The sequence below is a fragment of the Mustelus asterias genome, unplaced genomic scaffold, assembly GCF_964213995.1.
Source record: "Mustelus asterias unplaced genomic scaffold, sMusAst1.hap1.1 HAP1_SCAFFOLD_150, whole genome shotgun sequence".
In the NCBI taxonomy this organism is placed as follows: domain Eukaryota; kingdom Metazoa; phylum Chordata; class Chondrichthyes; order Carcharhiniformes; family Triakidae; genus Mustelus; species Mustelus asterias.
This window is the reverse complement of record NW_027590172.1, coordinates 810,106-837,811: the sequence shown is the minus strand read 5'-3', so window position 1 is coordinate 837,811 and position 27,706 is coordinate 810,106. Positions and strand designations below refer to the sequence as shown.

The following is a 27,706-nucleotide window of genomic DNA, read 5'->3' as shown; positions in this document are numbered from 1 at the left end:
TGAGACGATTTCAATTTAAACCAGGTTTGCAGGCATCATGTTCCATTCACACATCAAAGAAGAGAGAGATGTTTTGGGACAGGGGTGAAGTCCAAGCAGACTTGTTTTTGGCTTTTTTGATCACAGGACTGTGACCGATAACTTCCCTGGATCCCAGCGCCAGGAAAGACACTCTGGAAAATATGGGAGCTTAGAATTGTCCATGAGAATAACCAAAGGCGTGAGAACTGAAATAATCTAGAGTTCGAAATGAGAAAAGGCCCCAAAATGAAGCTGGTAGCAGGACATCAAGTCTCCTCTTCCATTGGAGAAATATTAACACAGCACTGCGCATTTCCATAAAAACTGACTTAGTGACATTTATCTAGAATATCAATAACTCCTAGAACAGGGTTGGAGTTTAACATGAGCAGAAACACACAATGGAAGTGATTGACAGAATCCCACCCTTGCACAGAAACTTACTGATGTCTCAATAGGTGTGGTGACTGAATAAGTCCCTTCCCACAGACAGAGCAGGTGAGCATCCACTCTTCAACACGAATGCATTGGTGTGTCTGCAACTCACTTTTCTCTCATTCGTAATGTTTAAAAAGTAATTTTTCAGTGTGAACATGTTGATGCAAACTGAGAGTGTCTAACCGAGTGAATTCCTTCCCACACTTGGAGCAAGGGAACGGCCTCTCCCCAGTGTGAACTCGCTGATGCCTCAGCAGAGTGGATGACTGAATGAATCCTTTCCCACACACTGAGCAGGTGAACGGCCTTTTTCCTGTGTGAGTCTGCTGGTGTCTCATCAGGGTGGCTGACTGAGTGAATCCCTTCCCACACACAGAGCAGATGAATGGCCTCTCTCCAGTGTGTGTGTGTTGGTGTTGTTTCAAGTGCTTTTTGCTCTTAAAGCTCTTCTCACAGTTGGAACATTTTAAATGTCTCTTATTGGAATGAGAGCGTTGGTGTGACTGCAGGTGTTGTGACTGAACAAAACCTTTTCCACACACACAGCAGATGAACGGTCTCTCTCCTGTGTGACTGCGACGATGAGTTTCGAGATGGGAAGGATAATTGAATCCCTTCCCACATTTCCAAGGTTTCTCCATAGTGCCAGTGTCCTTGTGTCTCTCCAGGTTGGATGATCAGTTGAAGTCTTGTCCACACACAGAACATATGTACAGTTTCTCCCAGCTGTGAATGGTGTGATGTTTTTTCAGGCTGTGTAACTGGTTTAAGCTTTTTCCACAGTCAGTTCACTGGAACACTCTCACTCGGGTGTGTGTGTGTCTCAGTGCTTTTCCAGTCACACTGATGTTTGAAATCTTCTCCTCCAGGCAGAACAGACAAACATTTCTCCTTCCACATTCAAAGTCTCAGGATATTCAGGTCCTAATAAATCGATACTCAGTCTGATTTTTATGTGATGTTTCCTCACCTCACCTGTAAAAGGAGTTAACAAAAATCGTCACAGTCAATCGAGATAGAAATTCAGTCCAAAGATGTGCGGGTTAGGTTGATTGGCCATGCAAAAAAAAAAATTGCCCTTCGTGTCCTGAGATGTGTAGTTTAGAGGGATTAGTGGGTAAATATGTAGGGATTTGGGGGTAGGGCCTGGGTGGGATTGTGGTCGGTGCAGACTCAATGGGCCGAATGGCCTCTTTCTGTACTGTAGGGTTTCTATGATTTCTATGAAATTCTGAACAGACAATTCTAGTTTCTCTGGAACTTTTTTTCCTCTCTCATTCCCCCAAATCTGTAAATCCCCGTCCCACACATTCTCCCTCCTCCCTGGGCTGAAATCCAAACCCATCTCACCATTTCTTTCCTCCACTCCCAGTTTTCTCCCTCCCTCTCCTCTGTCTGGGTTCAGTTCTCCAGCTCCTGTCTGCTGACTGACAGTAAAACCAATGGGTCTTATTGGAGGTGTTGGGGCCTCCAGCGGGTGTTTGTGAATCCTCCCCGCCCACCTCCCAGGGTTTCCTTCCTTCCCAGAGATCCGAGTCCTCATTGATTTGAGGCCAAAGTGTAACCTCTTATTTATTGTCCCCCTCCCCCATCCTCTGATGTGAACCATCCTCCAGTGGCTGAGCCAGGATGGGGCCGTTAACCTGGGCCTGTTCCCGGGAGGGAGGGAGGGAGAAACCCCGCAGCTGCAAACCAGGGAGCTGACAATGATTCTGAAGGGTTTGCGGATCCACAAAGTGTTTCCAAATCCTCCCCAGTGTCCAGCCGCCGGCTCCAGCGCTCCCCCCCCCCCCTGGGCCTGTCCCCGCAGTAAAGCCGGGGCCTGCGGCCTGGGCCAGAAGTTGGTGCCGCGGTTTCCATTCCGACCCTGTGCTCGCTGTCTCCTCCCGAACCTTCCCTGGTACCATGACTGACACTGAGCATGGTCAGAGTGCACACTGCGCCTGCGCACCTGCACTCACTGATAGAGGACATTCTACAGCGCGGGGGACGCTGGGTAAACCCGCCGGCATTGATGACTCAGGTTGATGATGGACAGTTTAAACATTCGTATTCGGTTCGAATTCCCAATGGAGAAGCGCATTACAAAATCAGTATTTATATCATATGGAAACCCCTAAACCTGAACCAACTTCCCTGATGGGCACAATTCACCCTCACCCGCGCCATATTTTCTTTGGAGTCCACAACTAAATCCACAACCTGGCAGGGGTGACCTCTTTTTAGATCAAACCAAATGAACAAACTCAAATTAAGTGAGGACAAAGTAAAAGGGACAGCTCCCCAAAAGGAGGGGGAAACAGCCCGAACAAAAATCAAAGTACAAATGAAACTTAAAGGCATCAAATTAAAATGTGATTATCAGGGTCAATAACACACCCCAACCCCTGCGGTGCCAACGGGCACGGGAGGCGTCAACCGCGCCTGTGGACACTGCATGCTCCCTCTCCAGGGACCTGGCAGGGGTGAAACCATGATCAAGCAGGTGGTTTGTCCAGGACGAGGCTATCCCATTGCACTCTGGGTGTGCTGATGCCTGTGATGTGCCCAAATATTCGATATTTGATTCCAAATTTTGTGGTAGTTCACACACAAAAAAAGAAAAAAAAGTTCATAACCTCCTTGCACTGTTTGTTGGAGTTGAGGAGACAGTGAGGAAGGAGATTGCTTCAAGATGAACTAACCCGTGTTTGGGATAGTAAAAACTCACCTTACAATGTGTTTAAATACAAAGCTTATTTACTTGACTTTTACCCAGAATATTAGCATTCATAAGTGGTCTGGAGTTTATTAACTTCAGCAGAAACAGACCATGATAAGCAATAATAAAACCAGAAAAGTGCTGGAAAAAAAACAGCGGTCTGACATTATCTGTTAATATTTCAAGTCCATTTGGCTCTTCAGAGTTCACCCAGAGTTCACGTTAACTCTGTTTCTCGCTCCATGGATGCTGCCAGACCTGTTGATTTTATTTTAGCATTTTCTGGTTTTATTTCAGCTTTCCAACAACTGTAGTATTTCTGCTTTTATTTTACAATCCCAATAAGCATTGTGCGCTCCTGGATGTGATTAACAGCAGAATTCAATCATTGTAGTTTCTTGTGAACTCGCTGGTGTCTCAGCTGAGTGGATGACAGAGTGAATCCATTCCCATACATGGTACAGGTGAATGATCTCTCCTTAGTGTGTGAGTGCTGGTGCACAGTTGGTTCGTCTGATATCTGAAGCCAGTCCATAATAAGATATTAAAAAGACTCAATGCAGCATGTTTAAAGAACAAAGAATAGTACTGCACAGGAACAGACCCTTCGGCCCTCCAAGCCTGCGCCAATCACATTGTCCTATCGAGACCAACTGCTTATATCTCTCTATTCCTCATTTGTTCATATGCCTATCAAGATAAGTTCTTAAGTGTGACTAACATAACTGCCTCAACCACCTCACTTGGCAATGCATTCCAGGCCCCCAACCTCTGTGTAAAAGAGTTCCTCCGCACATCTCCACTGAATCTTTTCCCCCCTTATCTTGAACTTGTGCCCCCTTGTAATTGTCATTTCTGCCCTGGGAAAAAGCTTCCAACTATTCACTCTATCTATACCACTCATAATTTTATAAACTTCTATCAAGTCGCCCTCTGTCTTTCCAAGTAGAACAATCCCAGTTTATTCAATCTTTCCTTATAGCTAATACCCTCCATACCAGATAACATCCTGGCAAACTTTTTCTGTACTCTCTCCAAAGCCTTCACGTCCTTCTGGTAGTGTGGTGACCAGAATTGGACACAGTATTCCAAATTTTTCCAGCTTATCTATATCCTGCTGTATTTTCTGACAATCTTCATCACTATCCGCAACTCCACCAAGCTTAGTATCATCTGCTGCAAACTTGCTAATCAGAGCATTTTCTTCCAAGTCATTTATATATATTACAAACTTCATTAACATCAAGATGACTAATTTGATTATCAAAAACATTAGCCTCTGAAGTTTATCAACAGAAACTCACCCCAATGAACACAGTTCAGTCATTGAGGTCACAGAGTCACAGAGGTTTACAGCATAGCCCTTCAGCCCAACTTGTCCATGCTGCCCCCTTTTTTTGAAACCACTAAGCTAGTCCCTATTGCCCATGTTTGGCCCAAATCCCTCTGTGTCCACAGAATCATAGAGGTTGACAGCATGGAAACAGGCCATTCGGCCCAACTTGTCCATGCTGCCCTTTTTTTAAACCCCGAAGCTAGTCCCAATTGCCCGCATTTGGCCCAGATCCCTCTGTACCCATTTTACCCATGTAACTGTCTAATCGCTTTTTAAAAGACAAAATTGTACCCGCCTCTACTAATACCTCTGGCAGCTTGTTCCAGACACTCACCGCCCTCTGTGTGAAAGAAACTGCCCCTCTGTACCCTTTTGTATCCCTCCACTCTCATCTTAAACCTGTGTGCTCTACTTTTAGACTCCCCTGTCTTTGGGAAAAGATATTGACTTTCTGCCTGATCTGTGCCCCTCATTATTTTATAGACCTCTATAAGATCACCCCTCAGCCTTCTACGCTCCAGAGAAAAAAGTCCCAGTCCATCAAGCCTCTCATTAGAACTCAACCCATCAAGTCCCGGTAGCATCCTAGTAAATCTCTTCTGCAGTCTTTCTAGTTTAATAATATCCTTTCTATAATAGAGTGACCAGAACTGTACACAGCATTCCAAGTGTGGCCTTACCAATGTCTTGTACAACTTCAACAGACGTCCCAACTCCTGCATTCAATGTTCTGACCAATGAAACCAGGCATGTTGAATGCCTTTTTCACCACTCTGTCCACCTGTGACTCCACTTTCAAGGAGCTATGAACATGTACCCCGAGATCTCTATGTTCCATAACTCTCCCCAATGCCCTACCATTAACTCAGTAAATCCTGCCCTGGTTCAATCTACCAAAATGCATCACCTCGCATTTGTCTAAATTAAACTGCATCTGCCATTCGTCAGCCCACTGGCCCAATTGATAAGATCCTGTTGCAATCGGAGATAACCTTCTTCACTGTCCACTATGCCACCAATCTTGGTGTCATCCGCAAACTTACTAACCAAGCCTCCTTATTTCTAATCCAAATCATTAATGTAAATGACAAGTAACAGTGGACCCAGCACCAATCCCTAAGGCACATCGCTGGTCACAGTTCTCCAGTTTGAACAACAACTTTCTACAACTACCCTCTGGCTTCTGTCATCAAGATGTGGAGATGCCGGCGTTGGACTGGGGTAAACACAGTAAGAGGTCTCACAACACCAGGTTAAAGTCCAACAGGTTTATTTGGTAGCACAAGCCACTAAAACTTTCGGAGCGCTGCCCCTTCATCAGGTGAGTGGGAGTTCTGTTCACAAACAGGACATAAAACGACACAAACTCAATTTACAAAATAAAGATTGAAATGCGAGTCTTTACAGGTAATCAAGTCTTAAAGGTACAGATAATGTGAGTGGAGAGAGGGTTAAGCACAGGTTAAAGAGATGTGTATTGTCTCCAGCCAGGACAAGAGATGTGTATTGTCTCCAGCCAGGACAGTTAGTGAGATGCTGCAAGCCCAGTCAAGTTGTGGGGATTACAGATAGTGTGCCATGAACCCAAGATCCCGGTTGAGGCCGTCCTGCTGTCTACCTGATACACTGCAGGAAAGGATGTCCCAAGGCATGATACATTGGGGAGACCAGGAAGACGCTACGACAATGGATGAATGAACACCGCTCGACAATCACCAGGCGGGGACATCCTGGACCAGGCAGCAGGAGGAGAGAATGTTGCGAATTTCTATCCTGGACTGACAGAGTTGGATTTTGGAAATTCCTTTTACAGGGGGCGAGATGAGGAAGATTTAACAGAGAAAACTCATACCAAGAGAAAAGAATTGTCTCGTTTGAATTTTTATCTGGGACTGATGGTGATTGCTTTTGTAAACTCACGGGCTACCGGAAGCAGAGGTCAGTTTTAAGGAGTGTTTTAATGAAGGAATGTAAGAGAGTGAGGGTTAGGGAGGAAATTCCAGAATTTGTGGTCTTGGCAGCTTCAGACGAGGCCACACAACATGGAGTAAATAAAATCAGGAATACTCAGGAAGTCAGAATTAGAGGAGTGTAGATATCTCAGAGGTAACAAAGGAATGGGTCAGTGTTTCAGCAGCAGATGAGCTGAGTCTGGGGTGGAGTCAGGAAATGTTACTGAGGTGGAATTCAGTCTTGAAGATGATGCAAAAATGTGTTTGGGAGCTTGTCTTGGGGTCAGATATCACACAATGGTTTGAACAATCTGCTTCAGACTCAAACAGTTATCAGGGAGAGGGATGGAGTCAGTGGCTCAAGAGTGGAGTTTGTAGCTGGGGCTGAAGACAGTAGCATCAGTCTTCCCAATATTGAAGTAGAGGAAATTTCTGCTCATCCATTACTTACTGTCAGAACTGTGTGCGCCTTGGAGGAGAACCCGGAGGTGATAGTGTTCACATACACTTGGTAACTGCTCCTTCTCGGACATGATGGTTGAGGGTTTGCGAGATTCTGTTAAAATCCTGGTTGATTTGTACAAATAGAAAATCACTCTCTTTCTCTTCTTCTGCTTCCAATCCTCTCTCCCTCTTCTCCCCTCATAGAGGTCATAATCTTGTCTCGGCTCAGATGGGGGTCAGCTTCCCTTCCCTGAAGGTTATTAATGAACCAGTTGGGTTATTAACAATCCAGCAGTTTCCATGCTCACTTTTTCCTCGTGCCAGCCCCAAAAATTGCCATATTTATTCAGCTCAATTTCACAACCTGCCTTTGTGTTTTGTGGATTCTCTCACTTTTTTTTCTGTTTTAAATTCACTTGACAGTGACAGGGTCTTAGAAGGGGTGGTTTTGCAACAGGGAAACCGGAAACCAAACATCATATCGGGATCTGACAAAGTTGCCCAAATTATTGGAACTGAATATCATCAAATTTTGAACATGGAAAGAAACAAATCACTGTTCATACTGGTGGGAAATCGTACATGTGTTCTGTGTGTGGACAATCTTCTGGCCTGTCGAGACACAAGCGTATTCACACTGGTGAGAAACTGTGGAAATGTGGGGACTGTGAGGAGGCATTTGGTTACCCGTCTGAGCTGGAAACTCAGTGACGCATTCACCTGCTTTATATGTGGGAAGGGATTCACTCGGTCATCAAACTTGCTGACGCACCAGCAAGTTCACACTGGAGAGAAGCTGTTCACCTGCTCCGTGTGTGATTCATCCAGCTGGCTGAAACACCAGCGAGTTCATACTGGGGAGAGACCATTCACCTGTTCTGAATGTGGGAGATAAAGCTCGGCCTTTCAGATAAAGCTCGGCACAACATCGTGGGCCGAAGGGCCTGTTCTGTGCTGTACTGTTCTATGTTCTATGTTCTATGTTCTAGGATTCACCCATTTATCCACCTTGCTGAGACACCAGCGAGTTCACATTGACGAGAGACCTTATAAATACCCGGAATGTGGGAAGTGCTATAAAGGTTCCTGGGAACTTACGTCCCCTCAAAGTGTTCACACTGAAGAGAGACTGTTCAGGTGCTCTCACTATGGGACTGGGTTCAGGCAATCATCTCAACTCTCTGTACACCAGTGTATTGACACTGGGGAGAGGCCATTCACCTGCTCTGAGTGTGGGAAGGGCTTTATGCAGTCATTCACCCATCTGAGACACCAGCGGGTTCACACTAAAGACAGACTTTTCAAATGTCCGGACTGTGGGAAGTGCTATAAAGGTTCTGAGGAACTGATGTCCCACCAACATCTTCACAATGATGAGAGACCATTCAGGTGCTCTCACTGCGGGACTGGGTTCAGACGATCATCACCCCTCACTGTCCACCAGCGCACTCACATGGGGAGAAACCATTCACCTGCTCCAAGTGTGGGAAGGGATTCATTCAGAAATCTCACTTGCTGAAACACCAACGAGTTCACAAGTAACTACATTGATTGGATTTTCCTGTTAATCTCATCCACGACAACCATCTTCAGTGGAGTCTGTTTCTGTTCATGTGAATAAACTCCAGGCCTGTTACAGTTGTTAATATTGTTGATCAAAGGAAAATAAATCAGTTTTGTCTGAAGCACACAGTGCGGTAAATCTTTTAAATTTCTCATTCATGTTAATTTCTTTGGAAGGGCTCTCCCTCTCCCCTGTCTCCTTCCATCCTCACCTCCAGTAACAAGTTTGAGGAGCTCATGGAGCTTCTTTGTCACTAAGATTGAAACAGTTTGATCAACTGCCTCTGCTGCTTTCCTTCCTTCCACTAGCCCACTGAGCCAGACTGTCTATAAAATTCCTCATCCAAGTCCTAACCCCATGTTTCTCCAGTTTCTATCCTATATCTCATTTATGCCCTCGCAGAGCACATACTGTCTTCTGTTGTATTGACCCTATTCCCACTAAACCACCTTTCCGTTTTAGCTGATACTGTTTGCAGCTCTCAATCTCTTTTAATCTCTTTTAATTCTGTCCCTCCTCCCTTCAAATTCACCACCATCACCCATCCTAAAAAATCAATCTGTGACCACACGTTCTCGCCAACAACCGCTCCATCTCATATCACTTTTCTCTCCAAAGTCCCTGAACTCAGAGTCCCTCTAGGATCTATCCAAGGCCCCTCCTATCTCTCATCTACATCCTGCCACTATGTGGCATCATTCAAAAGCACCGTGTTTGTTTTCACATGAACACTGGCAATGCCCAGTTCTATCATAGAGTCCCTGCAGTGCAGAAGGAGGTCATTTGGCCCATCGAGTCTGCACCAACTCTGAGAGAGCATTTTATCAAAATTCATTGATTGTGACAAGGCAAGTTGACAAAGCTGTTTTTTTAAAAAAGCTAATGGGGTCCTCAGTTTATGAATGGAGATATGGAGTGCAAAGCAGGGAGTTATCCTGAATCTTTATAAATTACTGATTACCCAGCAGTGAGGAAAATTGCTCAGGCACACCCTGTATACAAAAAGCAGGACGAATGCTACCCGGCCAATTATTGGTGCATTCAACCTCCCTTGATCATCAGTAAAGTGATGAAAGGGGATATCTGCTGTCAAGTGGCACTTGCTTCAGAAGAAACTACTCACTGATGGTCAGTTTGGGTTCTGCAAGGGTCACTGAGTTCCTGACCTCATTACAGCCTTGGTTCAAACATGGAGAAAAGAGCTGAACTGCGTCATAGAGGTGAAAGTACCTTATTGTATCAGCTGACGTTACTACTGGAAATGTCAGATTCCAGGATGGAAGATGGCTTGATAGATCCTCACTATTATTTTGTTTAGATAGCTGGATGAACAGTCAGAGACTTTTGATAAACTTTTATTAAACAAGAAAACATTAACTAGAATTAACTCTCCTTCACCCCAGCAATACCTTGACAGATATAAACAGATTTCTACCATTACACAAGTTACAAACTTTATCTTACACTCAAATATTCTCAGTAAGTTCACAGTCCATGCAAACCAATAGGTGAAATGTGGCCAGACACCCCACACTCTGAAACCAAGTGACAGATGTCACCGAATACAACTTCTCCGGATTTCTCATCATTTCCCCAGATGGTTGTCAAACTGTGAGCCGACTGATCTCACTGAAATTCTGTCTTCCACATGAGCATTTCCAATATCACACTCTCGAAGATCACACTTTGGAATCTTCTCCAATACAATTCTTTCTGTTGGATGCCTTCACCAAGGATCCACCGCCAGGATTTCAACTTCTTTCTGTATTCGTCTGGCCTCGGTCTCCATGTGCATTCAAGCTTCCAAACAATCTCTCAGGTACCCAACCACACTAACAGAACACACTTGCTTCACAGGCTAGATTAAGGTGTCAGCAACTTTTTGATCACCTCGGATCCCAAAAGGCCAATATACAGGAACAGCAAGTAATTAGGAAAGCTAATAGAATGTTATTGTTCATAGTGAGGGGAAATGATTACAAAAGTAAGGAGGTTATGCTCCAGTTGTACACACAATTGGTGAGACCACATCTGGAGTGTTGTGCACAGTATTGGTCTCCCTACTTAAGGAAAGATGTAAATATATTGGAAGCAGTTTTGAGAAGGTTTTCTAGACTAATACCAGGAATAGACAGGTTGTCTGATGAGGAAATGTTGGACAGGGTCAGCTTGTATCCACTAGAGTTTAGAAGAGTAAGAGGTGATTAGATCAAAACCTGAGGGTCTTGACAGGGTGGATGTGGAGGGAATGTTTTCTTTTAATGGAGAATCTAGAACTGGCAGGGGTGGAGCATATGTTTACAAATAAGAGTTTGCTCATCTATGACCAAGATTACTAATGTTTTCTCAAAGAGGGCTGTGAGTCTCTGGAACTCTTCCTCAAAAGACAGTGGAAGCATTGTCTTTGAATAAGTTAAAAGCACAGTCAAATAGATTCTTGATTAATGAGGGACTGAAAAGTTATTAGGAGTAGCCAGGACTGTGGGGTTGAGGCTAAAATCAGATCAGCCATGATCTCATTGAATTATGGAGCAGGTTGGAGGGACTGAGTAGCCTACTCCCAGTTCATTTGTTCATATGTTCTTATGTCTCTTTCCCTGGAAATCTCTCTCTCTTGGGAATGTGCATTACACAACTTTTCCATTCGCACTGATGATTGAAATCTTTTTGAACAGGGCATCAGTGTTCCTCTGACATTTGATCGCTGATGATAGTTGTGTCCAAATGAACCAAGATATTTCTGACTGAAAATCCTTCCATTCTAATCCCTTGTAAATAAAAACATCTATCAAAGCAATGAATGCAAGCACAGGATAGAAATTTGAAACTGATATTCTGGTTGTCACATAACATTCTCCTACCTTTCTGGAAAGCATTCTTTCTGGCTGTACCACAACCTGATATTGCTCCTGCTCTGTCCAAGACCACAAGAAACTACAAAGGGTCATGAATGACCCAATCCATTATGCAAATCAGTCTCCTATCTCTGTCTACATTTCCCACTGTCTTAGAAAAGCAGCCAGCATAATCAAGGACCCCATGCACCCTGGACATTCTTTCTTCCACCTTCTTCCATCGGGAAAGTGATATAAAGATCTGAGGACATGTACAACCAAATCAAGAACAGCTTCTTCACTGCGGCCACCAAACTTTTGAGTGGAACTACCTCACATTAATTTGATTTTTCTCTATATCCTAGCTATGACTGTAATACTACATTCTGCACTCTCCTCTTTCCTTCTCTTTGTCAGTAAAACGTACAAGAAACAATACTTCTCACTGTCTACTAATACATGTGACAATAATAAATCAAATTTCAAACTTTAAACACCTGCCTCCTCCCTATCAATTGTAAGCCTAATTCTTTTGACCATCCTCCTTATTTTTCCCCAGTTCTCCCCCAAGGACGCTGCTGACTCTGGGGTTCAGTTTCACATTGAGCGATTCCACTCCCCAATATGTCACCCAGGTGTCTAAATTTTTACACCTGAATTTTGCTAAGGCGGCGTCGCTATCAATTCCAGTGACTACCCAGATGTACATTATATCCGGATGGGGTCACTTCGCTTCCTCCCCATCCCATCCATCGCAGTCCCAGGTGTTTGGAGACTGGGCTCCGGCTGAGTAATGGCGGCCGCAGCTCCCACAATCCCCCGCGCTGGAGAAATCGCTCTATTCGCCGGGTGGGACTGCGCATGATTAACCCAGAGAAGTGCTGCGCATGTGCGTTTCCCATTGGCCAACAACTGAGAGCGACCCGGGGTCAAAGTGTCTCCCACTCACTTCCGCTGCACCACTGTCTTCATGAGGGGTATTGACCAATGGGAGGAATTGGAGGACCGGAAGGACACTGGTCCTCCAGCCAATCAGAGTGCGGGCTTTGTGACAATGCAGATTGCATTTGAGACGGACTGAAACCTCCTCCTGTCGTCAACATCTGTCAGTAAAACACTTTGTTTTCTTCTCTCCTTTTTTTTCTCATTCTGGGGTTAAATTGGGGACTTGCAGCAACTGAAGGGAAAGGAAGTGAATTCAGGGAGCTGCAGACTCTGGAAAGGTTGGCCCAGGTATCTCTCTCCCTCTTAAAGACATTGACATCCTTTGCTTCCTCAACTTGTCACATTTATTTGTCTGGTTAAGAGGATGGTCTCTTTCCTAATGTTCACAATTTAAAGGGATGATTTCCCGAGGAAATAGCTGAAATTTAAGGGGCAGTAAATTAATATAGGACAGAGATGTGTGCAGTCTTGTAATATGGTACAAATTAGATATATTATGCATGGTCCAGTAATAAAGTTCATTTTTTATTATTTTTAGTTTTGTTAATACTGTAACTAAGTAGTTTATTTTCAGTAATCGGGTTATTGTATCACACAAAGAGTCGATTCAGCAACTCAAGTCCATGCTAACTCTCTGTAGAGCAATCCAGTCAGTCCCATTCCCCCTTAAGTTCATAAGATATAGGAGCATAATTAGGCTATTTGGCCCATCGAGTCCACTCCGCCATTCAATCATGGCTGATATGCTCCTCATCCCGTCTGTATCCCTGTTCCCCTGCCAGTCTATTTTGACTGCCCATCTAATTTCATTTTGAAATATTGAATGTATCAAAATGCACCACCCTCATAGCCAAAAAATTGATATTCAAGAACGTTCACTGTTGAAATGTTCTATCTCATAGCCTTGCTGTACTTCTAATTATTAAACTGGTCCCCTATGTTACATACATTTTACTTCGCTAAGTATATTTAGGTATTTAGACTAGCAGCCTGCATGAAGATATCTCAGTGCTGGAGAAGAAGGACTGAGCATGGATTTGTTGATCAGCATGAATCAACACCTTCAGGAGAATTGGAAGGGTGTATTATACATACAGCAGAGTGAGGATACAGGGATAGGGTGTGGGATGGAGATGTACAGATCCAGAGGAACGAGAAAGGAAGAAATGTTCCACAGAAACTAGAATTGTCTATTCTGAATTTCTGTTTGATACTGACAGTGATGACTTTTGTAAACTCATTTTACAGGAAGTTATAAGGGGAAGATTTGCTGCCAGCAATCTCAAAACATGTTAAGGCTTAATAGAGTCACTCAAATTATCAGAACCTGAATATCGTCAGACTTTGAATCGAGAAGAAGAAATATTTATCTGTTTTTTCTGTCACATCAGTGTGACTGGAAAGGCACCAAGGAACACAGACCTGAGTGAGAGTGTCCAGTACACTGACTCTCAAAAGACCAGTGACACAGACTGCAAAAATATCACATCATTTACAGCGGGGACAGACAGTACACATGCTCTCTGTGTGGATGAGGATTTAACTGATTGTTAAACCTGGAAAGACACAAGGACATCCACACCATGGAGAAACCGGGGAAAGATGAGGATTGTGGTAAGGAATTCCGTATCCCGTCTGCACTGCAAACTCATCAACATATTCGCACTGGGGAGAGACTGTTCCCCTGCTCCAAGTGTGGGGAAGGAGACTGCTCCCCATCTGCCCTGAAGATTCATCAATGCAGCCACACTGGGGAGAGGCCCTTCATCTGCTCCGAGTGTGGGAAGGGTTTTCTCCAGGCAGCCGACCTGTGGAATCACCAAGCAGTTCACAGTAGGGAGAGGCCATACACCTGCTCTGAGTGTGGGAAGGGATTCACTCAGTTATCCCACCTGCTGACACACCAGCAAATTCACACTGGGGAGAAACCGTTCAACTGCTCTGAGTGTGGGAAGCAATTCAATCATTCATCTGAACTTTTGAATCACCAACAAATCCACACCGGAGAGCGACCATTCACCTGCTCCGACTGTGGAAAGGGTTTCACTCAGTCATCTCACCTGCAGATACACCAGCGAGCCCACACTAAGGAGAGGCTTTTCAACTGCTCTGAGTGTGGGAAGTGTTTTATTCAATTATCACACCTAGTGACTCACCAGGGAGTCCACAGGAGGGAGAGGCCGTTCCCCTGCTCCGAGTGTGGGAAGCATTTTATTCAGTTATCACACCTAGTGACACACAAAGGAACACACACAAGGGAGAGGCCATTCAGCTGCCCCGAATGTGGGAAACGTTTTATCCAATCGTCACACCTAATGTCACACCAGGGGGTTCACAGCAGGGAGAGGCCATTCGTCTGCTCCGAGTGTGGGAGGCGTTTTATTCAATCATCCCACCTAGTGTCACATCAGGAGGTTCACACCAGGGAGAGGCCATTCACCTGTTCCGAGTGTGGCAGGGGATTCATTCAGTTATCCGACCTGCAGAATCACCAGCAAGTTCACACCGGGGAGAGGCCGTTCACCTGCTCTGAGTGTGGGAAGGGATTCACTCGTTCAGCTCACCTGCAGGCACACCGACGTGTTCACACCAGGGAGAGACCATTCACCTGCTCTGAGTGTGGGAAAGGATTCGCTCTTTCGTCTTATCTGCAGAGTCACCAGCAAGTTCACACTGGAGAGAGGCCGTTTATCTGCTCTGAGTGTGGAAAGGGATTCATTCAGTCATCCCACCTGCAGACACACCAGCGAGTTCACAAGGATTCACAAAGGGATTCACTCAGTCATCCCACCTGCTGAGAGACCAGTAAGTTCACAAGTGATGACAGGGGTTGGGTTCTGCTGTTATTGCTGCTGTTAATCACATCCAGGACTGAACTATGTTCATTCTGACAATTGGTGAAGTGGGAGTGTTGGAGGGTTTCTTTCTGCTGGACTGGCCGGTCTCACAACTTTGTTTTCAGTGGGCTGATGCTCTTTGAGTTTGGGAGAGCACATTTCCACTGAAATGATTCGCAAACAAAAAAGCTGATGAATGTGCCAACTCGACACAGCCACCCAAGGCCGGAATCGAACCCGGTCCCTGGGGCTGTGAGCCAACTGGTCTAACCACTGTGCCACCCAGATCATGGACCCCTAGCAAAACTGGAATCAATGGATATCAAGGGGCAAACTCTCCGCTGGCTGGACTTATACTGGCAATTAGGAAGATGGTTGTGGTTGTGGAGGGTCAGTCATCTCAGCTCCAGGACATCAATGCAGGGATCTCTCACGGTAGTGTCCGAGGCCCAACCATCTTCAGCTGCTTCATCAATGACCTTCCCTCCATCATAATATCAGAAGTGGGGATATCCGCCAATGAATACACAATGTTCAGCACCACTTGTGACTCCTCAGATACTGAAGCAGTCCATGTCCAAATACAACAATATCCAGGCTTGGGCTGACAAGTGGCAAGTAACATTCATGCCACATAAGTCCGAGGCAATGACCACCTTCAATAGAAGAGAGTTTAACCATCACCCCTTGACATTCAAGGGTATTACCATCACTGAATCCCCCTTCCATTATCAACATCCTGGGGGGTTACATTGACCAGAAACTCATAGATACTGTGGCTACCAGAGCAGGTCAGAGACTGGCAGCCCTGAGGAGAGTAACTCACTTTCTGACTCCCCCAGCCAAAGCCCGTCCACCATCTACATGACACAAGTCAGGAATGTGATGGAATACTCTCCACTTGCCTGAATGAGTGCAGCTCCCAACAACACTCAAGAAGCTCAAAAACATCCAGGACAAAGCAGCCCCACTTGATCAACACACTAACCACAAACATTCACTCCCTCTACCACCGACGGACAGGAGCAACAGTGTGTACCATCTACAAAATGCACTGCAGGAACTCACCAAGACTCCTTAGGCAGCATCTTACAGACCCAGGAACATTACCATCTAGAAGGACAAGAGCAGCAGATCCATGAGAGTGTCACCACCTGGAAGTTCCTAAGTCACTCATGTCAGGAAAACAGAGGTAGTTTTAAGTGAATTATGTTTCTATTGTTAAATATTAGAAATAAAGTATAGATTTAAGTAAGTTTGATTTAGTGTTTCTGTGTAGGAAGAGTAGAACTTTGGTTGGATTCATGTTGAACAAAGGTATTTGCATGCGTGGGGGATAGGTTTCAATTGAAATTGTATTCCTGTTGTGCTGAGAGAGTTTATGGCGTGAAAAATAAACATGAAGTTGGAGAAATAATGCATCGTTGTATAGCAACCAGCAGCACCTTTAGGGTGAGAAGGTTTTTTGAGTGTAGTTTTAGTTGAATTTATAGCAGTTGGGGTAAGGAAACGAGAGGGTGAGCAGCTCTCAGCTCTACTAGAAGCAGGAAAGCCATACAATGGAGTAATGTGTCCGAAAGCAAGCTCCAGAGGAACTAAAGGACAGTTCGTTTGAGAAACCCGGGAATGGAAGGGAAGTGTCAGGAATATTTAAGTAAAAAAGTCTTTGGAACAGGATACTATTCATGGAAGTTAAACTCAGACCTGGGAAGAAAAGAACTGATGACGTTGGTGACAGAGAAGCCACATATCTGAAATAGTGGGAAGGTTTGATGTCCTTAAATCCAGTTTTTGAAGCAATTGTATTCTGTTAGGGACTGGTGATCTGAGTTTATGTAGAATTTTGGAAGCATGTTGCAATTCAAGGCAAAGAAATTCTGAGAGTTGAAAACCTGGAGGCAGCTTCTTGCTAAAAGAGTGGAGAGAAAGCTTTGTTTGAAAGGATAATTGGAAGACCTGGAAGTGAGAAAATTAGTTTGGAAGGAGATATTAACACGTGTCTTTTTGAGAGCGGAGTTTGGAAACACTCGTGACAATCATCTGGGGGGAAATTTGAGGAGAAATCCATAGACGATCGATTGAGTTGCATCTGCCACTTGGTTTCAGAGTGGGGGTTGTCTGATCACAGCTAACCTGTGGGTTTAAAGGAACCATGTGTTTACTGAGAACATTATAGCATAAGGAATTTTAAATCTGTGTTATCCTTGAAATCTGTATACATTTGTGAAGGAAAGTGAGAGTCAAGGAGTATTTTGTTATTGTCAAACTCTTCGTGTTTAATAAATATTTATTATTAAAAGCCAATTGGCAGTCCTGTGATTCTGTTCCTTTATGTTTTCTACAGAAAGTAAAAGTTGCGGTCTTTTGAGCCAGTGTTCCATCCGGGAATCATCCTGTCCAATTATAACATCAACTGGGATCGTAACACTCACCATCTTGACTTCAAAATATATCGCTGTTCCTTCGCTGTCACTGGGTCAAAATCCTGGAGCTTCCTCCCAAACAAGTGTGGGTGTACGTACATCACAGGGAATGCTGTGGTTCTAGAAGGTAGCTCAACACCACCTTCTCAAGGCCATTTAGAAATGGGCAATAAATGCTGACCTAGCCAGTGAGGCCCACCTTTTATTATTCAGGGCAGACTGTGGGCTTTGACCTCTGTAAACGAATAAAAAATAAGGTAATACCTGTTTTTAGCCGATTGAATTGGTTTTCAATGACAGCATTGTCTTCTCCCTTGTTCTTATGTCCTGGGCCTATTACACGGTTATACTTGAAGGAATAGAGCCAGCCTGACTCCACTGTGTTACCTCTGACACCGTTATCAATCCCCAAGCTGCTACAGACAAGTTCATTAGCTCAAACAAACACATCTTTCTCACAGTATGAGGCCAGTTTCCTGCACAATTTAATTCATTTTGCAGACATTGCTAATTCCAGCAAGGCTGCGACTTGACTACATTGACCAGCATGCTTTGCACATTGAACCCACAATGCAGTTCTTCAGATATCCTCGGTCTGGGTTCTTCATATCACCCTCGATATTCCATGTTACCACCATGAGAGACTCCACACACAGCGTTACCCACAACCCGTGAACACTGATTAATACAAAATAAATAAAGTTACAAACTGACTGTACATTAAAAAGGTCCATAATACATTGGTTTCCAATAGAGCCATTGTAATAAAAGCCAATGAAGTTATGCTGAAGCTTTATAAAGCACTGTTTAAACCACAATGGGAATATTGTGTTCATATCCAGACAGCACACTTTAGGAAGGATGGGATGGTCCTTGAGAAGGTGCGGAGGTTCACCAGAATGGTTCCAGCAATGAAGGATTTTAACTCCAAGGTCAGGTTCGAGAAGTTGGAGTTGTTCTCCCTGGAATGAAGGAGGCTAAGGGAAGATCTGATAGCGGTAAACACTATTATGACAGGTTTAGATCAAGTGGATACAGAAATTGGCCAGGATTGACAGAGACTGCTGGAGGCAAGGCTATTGGTTAATATAACTTTTTATTGCACCTTCTTCTAAATATGTACAGCACAAGGCTCAGCAAACAACCATCTCTCAGCAAACTCTTATCACCTGATCTTACATCACTGGGTAGAATATTTACAAATTTAACATTAACCCTTGACACTGCACCAAGTCTTCAGTCAGCCTCCTAACATCCCCTCAGTGCCAGTTGTCTGATTTATCAATTGATGTTTCTGAGATTCACCTTGGGACACTCTCCTACATTGAAGGTCTGATGTAAACAAAAGTAATTTTAAAAATCTCATTGTAACAGACTGAGGAAGTCAGGATTAAAACAATATCTGGGTAAATGGAGTTAGGTCACAGATCAGCCATGACCTCAGTGAATGAGAGAACAGGCTTGAGGGATAAATGACCTCCTCCTGTTCCTGGTACACTTGGACTCAGATACCAGCTGATGAATGGAAAGTGATGGGAGACCTGGGGAGAAGAGACTTCATCAGAAACCAGCACTGGAGCAGAGTTAGAGAGTGGGAGAATCCTGGGGAGAAACTACACAGGAACTGGAGTAGGTTGTTCAGCCCTTCCAGTCTGCTCTGTCATTCAGTTAGACTCTGGCTGATCAATCAGATTATCAAGATTTATTTGATTCTATTCTGTAGATTAAGCTGCAGCTCAGTTTTATGGGAAATTAACATCAGCAGAAACAAACTCCAACTATCACAATGGGAACATGTGAATTAGGAGCAGGAGAAGGCCACTCGGCCCCTCGAGCCTGCTCCACTATTCAATAGGATCCTGGCTGATGTGATTATAGCTTCAACTCCAGTTTCCTTCTTACCCCTCACACCCTTTGACTCTCTTGTTAATCAAGAATCTATTAAATTCAGACTTCAGAATATTCAGTGAGCCAGCCTCCACCACTCTCTGTGGAAGAGAATTCCACACTGTAACAACCCTCTGAGAGAAAAGGTTTCTCCTCATTTCAGTCTTAAATGGGAGACCGCTTATTTTTAAACTGCCTCTAGTTCTCCTCTCTCTACAATCAACATCCACTTTGTCAAGTCCCCTCTGAATTTTATATGTTTCAATCAGATCCTCTCTCATTCCTCTAAACCCCAATAGATACAGGCCAAACGTGTCCAACTTTTCCTCGTATGATAACTCCCTCATCCCAGGAATCAGTCAAGTAAACCTTCTCCGAACTACTTCTCACACAAGTCCTCTCTGAAGTAAGGAGACCAAAACTGTACACAGTACTCTTGATGTGGTCTCACCAATACCCTGAACAAATGCAGCAAAACATCCCTGCAATAAACAACAATTCATTTACCTTTCTAATCATTTGCTGTGTCCACACACTAACGTTTCCTGATTACAGTACCAGGACACCCAGATCCCTCTGTACCTGCAATCGCTCTCTTTAAATAATCAACTGCTTTTCCATCCTTCCTGTCCAAATGGACAAGTTCACATTATCCAAAAATCTTGTTCCAGCTACCAACTTTTTACCCACTCACTCACTATGTCGCTTTGCAGGCTTGTTATGGTCATTCACATCTCACTTTCCGACCTACCCTTTGTGTTATCAGCAAATTTTGATCCTGTCATCCACGTCATGAAAATAGTTTGTCAATAGTTGAGGCCCCAGCACTGATCCCTGTGGCACTCCACAAGCTACATCTTGCCATCCCAAAAATTACTCCTTTCTCCCTCCTCTCTGTTTCCCATTAGCTAATCAATCCTCTATCCATGCTAATACAAAGAACCGATGTGGATGGGATGCTAATATGTTATGCCTTATGCTACGAATTCTTATTTTGTGTGGTAAACTTTGATGTGTCAAATGCCTGCTGGAAATCTAAATACACCACATCCACAGGTTCCACTTTATCCACATTGCTTGTAACTTCCTCAAAGAAATCCAATAAATCAATTAAAGGTGATTTCCCTTGCACAAAACCATGTTGACTCTGCCTGATTGTACAGAGATTATCTATTTGTTCCACCCTCCCAGCCTCCTTAATAACAGAATGAACATGATTCAGTCCTGCATGGGGTTAGCAGCAACAGCAGAATCCAATCCCTGCAGTGACTTGTGAACTTGCTGGTGTCTCAGCAGATTGGCTGACCGAGCAAATCTCTTCCCACATACGGAGCAGGTGAACGATCTCTCTCCTGTGTGAACCTGCTGGTGTCTCAGCAGGTGGGATGACTGAGTGAACCTTTTCCCACACATGGAGCAGGTGAATGATCTCTCCCCAGTGTGAATTTGCTGGTGTCTCAGCAGGTCCTTCGTGCTTTTAAAACTTTTCTCACAGTCAGAACACTTAAAAGGTCTCTGATCAGTGTGGACCAGTTGATGTGCAATGAGCTGGGGTGGCTGAGTGAATCGTTTCCCACATGTGGAGCAAGCGAAGGGTTTCTCCCCAGTGTGAATTCGCTCGTGTATCAGAAGGTGGGGCGAATCAGTGAATCCCTTCCCACACACAGAGCAAATAAATGTCTTCTTCCCGGTGTGAACTCGCTGGTGTCTCAGACGGCGGGATGAATGGGTGAATCCCATCCCACACACCGAGCAGGTGAACGGTTTCTCCCCAGTGTGAACTCGCTGGTGTGTCACCAAATCCTGTTTACTTTTAAAGCTCTTCTCACAGTCAGAACACTGAAACGGTCTCTTATCAGAGTGAACTTGCTGGTGTGTTTGCAGCTGGGATAAACGTCCGAATCTCCTCTCACACACGGAGCAGGTGAATGGCTTCTCCCCAGTGTGAGTGCGCTGATGGACTTGTAAATCATTTTTACTTTTAAATCTCTTCTCACAGTCAGAACATTGAAATGGTCTCTGATCAGTGTGAACAAGTTGGTGTGTCAGAAGGTGGGATGACTGAGTGAATCCCTTCCCACACACTGAGCAGGTGAACGGTCTCACCGCCATGTGAGTGCGCTGGTGTCTCAGGAGGTCCTTTGTGCTTTTAAAGCTTTTCTCACAATCAGAACACTGAAACAGTCTCTGATCGGAGTGAACCTGCCGGTGAATCAGGAGGCTTGATAAAGCATGACATCTCCTCCCACATTCGAGGCAGGTGAATGGCCTCTCACCAGTGTGAACACGCCGGTGTGTATAGAGGCTGGATGAGTAAGCAAATCCTTTCCCACACTCAGAGCAGGTGAACGGCCTCTCTCCAGTGTGAATGCGATGATGAATATCCAATTCGGACGGGTAATTGAATCCCCTCCCACAGTCCACACATTTCAGTGGTTTCTCTGTGGTGCGGGTGTCCTCATGTGACTCCAGGTTGGATGATGAGTTGAAGCCTCGTTTACACAGAATGTGTGTCGGGTCACTACTCAGTTAGAATGATGTGATTATTTTTCAGACTTGTTAAACCACTTTCCACATTCAGCACATTGGAAACTCTCAGGTGTGTTTGTGTGTCTAGGTGCTTTTTCAGTCACACTGATGTTTGAAATCTTTGCCCGCAGACAGAATGAACATTTCTCCTTCTGTAGACAAAGGCTGATGATATTCAGTTTCTGATGAATCAAATCACTGAAACAGATCTTGATGTGAAGTTTGGTTTGAGTTTCACATCTGTAAATCCTGCTTCATAATACCCTGCAAAAACAGTTTACAAATACCATCACTGTCAGTGCAGGATAGAAATTCTGAACAGACAATTCATAGTTTCTCTGGAACATATTTTCCTCTCTTGTTCCCCCAAATCTATAAATCCCCGTCCCACACACTCTACCTCCTCCCCTGGACTGAAATCCAAACCCATCTCAACATCTCCACCATTTCTTCCCTCCACTCCCAGTTTTCCCCCTCCCTCTCCTCTGTCTGGGTTCAGTTCTTGATGTGGAAATCTCACTAACTGTCCTGGCTGGAGACAGTACACATCTCTTTAACCTGTGCTTAACCCTCTCTCCACTCACATTGTCTGTACCTTTAAGACTTGATTGCCTGTAAAGACTCACATTCCAACCATTATCTTGTAAATTGAGTTTGTGTCAATATATATGCCCCGTTTATGAACACAAGTCCGACTCACCTGATGAAGGAGCAGTGATCCGAAAGCGAGTGGCTTTTGCTACCAAATAAACCTGTTGGACTTTAACCTGGTGTTGTGAGACTTCTTACTGGGTTCAGTTCTTCAGCTCCTGTCTGCAGACTGACAATAAAACCAATGGCTCTTATTGGGGGTGTTGGGGCCTCCAGCGGGTGTTTGTGAATCCTCCCCGCCCACCTCCCAGGGTTTCCTTCCTTCCCAGAGATCAGAGTCCTCATTGATTTGAGGCCAAAGTGTAACCTCTTATTTATTGTCCCCCTCCCCCATCCTCTGATGTGAACCATCCTCCAGTGGCTGAGCCAGGATGGGGCCGTTAACCTGGGCCTGTTCCCGGGAGGGAGGGAGGGAGAAGCCCCGCAGCTGCAAACCAGGGAGCTGACAATGATTCTGAAGGGTTTGCGGATCCACAAAGTGTTTCCAAATCCTCCCAGCCACCGCCTAACGCTGACTCCGCTTCTCCGGGACAAACAAGCGCCAAGGACAGCAATGACACTGCGCATGCTCCACATCACAATGCCCGGGGACTGATTGACGGCAGCTCCGGACCAATAGGAAGAGGGGGCGGGACTGGCCGACCGAGCGGGAGCGGCTGGTCCTCCAACCAATCGGAGTGAACGAGGGGCGGGACTGGAGGACCGAGCGGGAGCGGCTGGTCCTCCAATCAATCAGAGTGAATGAGGGGCGGGACCTGAAGCATGCGCAGTGCGGGTAATGGCGACGGGTAGACGGGCGGTTTTAATTTGGAGGCGAGATCAATACTAGGTAGGGGGCGGCGTGCGGGGAATGATAAATGTGGCGAGTGGGTGGAGAGACTTTGTAAACATGTTGTTCAAACCCAGACCCCGGAAATGAACTTCCCGGTCCCCCCCTTTGTACCAAATGGAGCGGCAGCTTGTAGTGTTAGACCCGGGCTGACTGCCGCCATTGAGGCTGCATGTGGGAGGCCGGCAGGGATTGTGATCGGAGAGTGAAGCCCTGACGTCACAATGGAATGGGTGAGAGTGTGAGGTCACAATGGAATGGGTGAGGGTGTGACATCACAATGGAATGGGTGAGTGTGTGACGTCACAATGGAATGTGATCGGAGAGCGAAATTTCACTCTGAAGCTCATTGGACAACTTCCGCATTGTGACGCTACGATAGAACCCTGCCTGAATCAGCCAATAGAAATCACTGCGCTCCGCGGTGATGTCTCCGGGTTCCATGGTGCAGGCCCGGGCGTGCGGACCCGGGAGCCCCGCCCCCACCCATTGTTCCCCTCCCCCTACACCACATCGAGCCAAGGTTTCCAGGCAACCGGCTGACGGCTCTGGCCAGAGCGAGAAGCCGCTCGGTGATCTCCCCCTCCCCCCGCCCGGGACTGCAAAATGTGCGAGGGAGAGGGGAAGCTGTGCATATGCGGGGGAGAACCCACCCTCTGAATGAGAGAGGAAAGAATGTTCCATAGAAATTGTCTGTTCTGAATTTCTATCCTGTACTGACACTGATGACTTTTGGAAACTCATTTTCCAGGATATTGAAAGAGGAATCACAGGCTGAAATCTCAAACGTCACGTCTAGATCTGACAGAGTCATATTCCTTGGGACCTCAATATCATCGGACTTTGAATCCAGAAGGAGAAATGATTGTCCAGTCTGTCGATTTGAAAAGATTTGAAATGTCAGTGTGAGTGAAAAAGCGTCAACACACTGCCACACTCGAGTGAGTGTGTTCCAATGCACTGACTAAAGAGCTTTCACCAGTTACACAGTCTGAATAAATATCACACCATTCACAGCAGGTGGAGACTGTAATCTTGTTCTGTGTGTGGACGAAGTTTCAACTAATTGTCCACTCAAGAGTGAGGTAAGGACACCTGCACCATGGCGAAACCATGGAAATGTGCGGACTGTGGGAAGGGATACGGAACCCCATCAGAGCTGGAAGCTCATCGGCGCAGCCACACTGGGGAGAGGCCGTTCATCTGCTCTCAATGTGGGAAGGGATTCAGTCAGTTATCCAACCTGCAGAGACACCAGCGAGTTCACACTGGGGAGAGGCCGTTCACCTGCTCTCAATGTGGGGAGGGATTCACTCAGTCATCCCACCTGCAGAGACACCAGCGAGTTCACACTGGGGAGAGGCCCTTCACCTGCTCTCAGTGTGGGAAGGGATTCACTCGGATATCCAGCCTGCAGAGACACCAGCGAGTTCACACTGGAGAGAGGCCGTTCACTTGCTCTCAGTGTGAGAAGGAATTCACTTATTTATCCAGCCTGCAGACACACCAGCGAGTTCACACTGGGGAGAGGCCATTCACCTGCTCTCAGTGTGGGGAGGGATTCACTCGGTCATCCCGCCTGCAGTCACACCAGCGAGTTCACACTGGAGAGAGGCCGTTCACCTGTTCTCAATGTGGGGAGGGATTCACTCAGTCATCCCACCTGCAGAGACACCAGCGAGTTCACACTGGAGAGAGGCCGTTCACTTGCTCTCAGTGTGAGAAGGAATTCACTCATTTATCCAGCCTGCAGATACACCAGCGAGTTCACACTGGGGAGAGGCCGTTCACCTGCTCTCAGTGTGGGGATGGATTCACTCAGTCATCCCGCCTGCAGAGACACCAGCGAGTTCACACTGGAGAGAGGCCATTTACCTGCTCTCAGTGTGGTAAGAGGTTCACTCAGTTATCCAGCCTGCAGAGACACCAGCGAGTTCACACTGGGGAGAGGCCATTCACCTGCTCTCAGTGTGGGAAGGGATTCATTCAGTTATCCGAGCTGCGGACACACCAGCGAGTTCATACAGGGGAGAGGCCATTCACTTGCTCTCAGTGTGGGGAGGGATTCACTCGGTCATCCAGCCTGCTGACACACCAGCGAATTCACACTGGGGAGAGGCCGTTCACCTGCTCTCAGTGTGGGAAGGGATTCAATCAGTTATCCAACCTGCAGGCACACCAGCGAGTTCACACTGGGGAGAGGCCGTTCACCTGCTCTCAGTGTGGGAAGGGATTCACTCGGTCATCCGACCTGCGGGCACACCAGCGAGTTCACACTGGGGAGAAGCCCCCATTCACCTGCTCTCAGTGTGCGAAGGGATTCACTCGGTCATACCACCTGCAGAGACATCAGCGAGTTCACACTGGGGAGAGACCGTTCACCTGCTCTCAATGTGAGAAGGGATTCACTCTGTCATCCCACTTGCAGACACATCAGCGAGTTCACACCGGAGAGAGACCATTCACCTGCTCTCAGTGTGCGAAGGGATTCATTCAGTTATCCAGCCTGCAGAGACACCAGCGAGTTCACACTGGAGAGAGGCCGTTCACCTGCTCTCAGTGTGGGAAGGGATTCACTCAGTTATCCAGCCTGCAGACACACCAGCGAGTTCACACTGGGGAAAGGCCGTTCACCTGCTCTCAGTGTGGGAAGGGATTCACTCGGTCAACCCATCTGCGGACACACCAGCGGGTTCACACTGGAGAGAGACCGTTCACCTGCCCTCAGTGTGGGAAGGGATTCACTCGGTTATCCAGCCTGCAGACACACCAGCGAGTTCACACTGGGGAGAGACCATTCACCTGCTCTCAGTGTGGGAAGGGATTCACTCGGTCATCCGACCTGCGGACACACCAGCGGGTTCACACAGGGGAGAAACCATTCACCTGCTCTCAGTGTGGGCAGGGATTCACTCAGTCATCCAGCCTGCGGGCACACCAGCGAGTTCACACAGGGGAGAGGCCGTTCACCTGCTCTCAGTGTGGGAAGGGATTCACTCAGCTTTCCAACCTGCAAACACACCAGCGAGTTCACACTGGGGAGAGGCCGTTCACCTGCTCTCAGTGCGGGCAAGAATTCACTCAGTTATCCAACCTGCAGACGCACGAGCGAGTTCACACTGGGGAGAGGCCGTTCACCTGCTCTGTGTGTGGGAAGGGTTTCAGCGTTTCATCCCGGCTGCTGAGGCACCAGCAAGTTCACGAGTGATTCCAGAGGTTGGATTCTGCTGTTATTGTTCCTGCTCTCAATTACATCCAGGATTGCATTTTGTTCATTCTCACAGTTGGTCAATGGGAAGGGTCAGAGGGTTTCTTTGTGCTGGACTGGCTGGTCTCAGCCTCCAGTGGGTTGATGCTCTTTGAGTCTTTTTGCAAATACCTGGTTTCAAATGTCACAAGGATCACAGAGTGACAGGGTGTTAGGAAGTTTAGAGATATTTAGTCAGAAGAAAACAGAGGTTGGCAGTGCAAAGGTACCTTTCTGAATGGAGGGCTGTGACAAGTGACATTCCGCAGGGATCAGTGCTGGGACTTTTGCTGTTTGTAATATATATAAATGATTTGGAGGAAAATGTAACTGGTTTGATTGGTAAGTTTGTGGACGACACAAAGGTTGGTGGAATTGCGGATAGCGATGGGGAACGGCAAAGGATACAGCAGGATATAGAGCAGTTGGAGAATTGGGCGGAGAGATGGCAGATGAAGTTTACATCCGGACAAATGTGAGGTAATGCATTTTGGAAGGTCTAATACAGAATGGAAATATACAGTAAATGGCAGAACCCTTAAGAGCATTCATAGGCAGAGGGATCTCGGTGTACAGGTACACAGGTCATTGAAAGTGGTAATGCAGGTGGAGAAGGTAGTCAAGAAAGCATATGGCATGCTTGCCTTCATCGGCCGGGGCATTGAGTTTAAAAATTGGCAAGTCATGTTGCAGCTTTATAGAACCTTAGTTTGACCGCACTTGGAATCTAGTGTTCAATTCTGGTCACCACACTACCCGAAAAATGTGGAGGCTTTGGAGAGGGTACGGAAAATATTTATCAGGATGTTGCCTGGTGTGGAGGGCATTAGCTATGAGGAGAGTTTGGAGAAACCTGGTCTGTTCTCACTGGAATGACGGAGGTTGAGGGGAGACCTGATAGAAGTCTCCAAGATTATGAGGGGCATGGACAGAGTGGATAGTCAGAAGCTTTTTCCCAGAGTGGAAGAGTCAGTTACTGGGGGGCATAGGTTTAAGGTGCGAGGGGCAAGGTTTAAAGGAGATGTACAAGGCAGGTTTTTTACACAGAGGGTGGTGGGTGCCTGGAAC

At 46.0% G+C, this 27,706-nt stretch overlaps 2 protein-coding genes across 2 annotated transcripts in view; one reads left to right on the top strand and one right to left on the bottom strand.

Annotated features, from left to right (window-relative positions):
* The window catches only part of LOC144484987 (uncharacterized), a 42,371-nt gene extending 18,536 nt beyond the window's left edge, over positions 1-23,835 (bottom strand). The window contains 5 exon segments of the mRNA XM_078203313.1: positions 615-1,094; positions 20,712-21,065; positions 21,300-21,483; positions 21,652-21,903; positions 23,699-23,835. Of these exon segments, the coding sequence (XP_078059439.1) occupies positions 615-1,094; positions 20,712-21,065; positions 21,300-21,483; positions 21,652-21,903; positions 23,699-23,835 (1,407 nt within the window).
* Positions 23,836-24,414: 579 nt separating this feature from the next.
* Positions 24,415-27,430, top strand: LOC144484990 (uncharacterized). Its single transcript, XM_078203314.1, has one exon. The coding sequence runs from the start codon at positions 24,494-24,496 to the stop codon at positions 26,597-26,599; it is 2,106 nt and encodes a 701-aa protein (XP_078059440.1). The 5' UTR covers positions 24,415-24,493; the 3' UTR covers positions 26,600-27,430.
* The last annotated feature ends 276 nt before the right edge of the window (positions 27,431-27,706 follow it).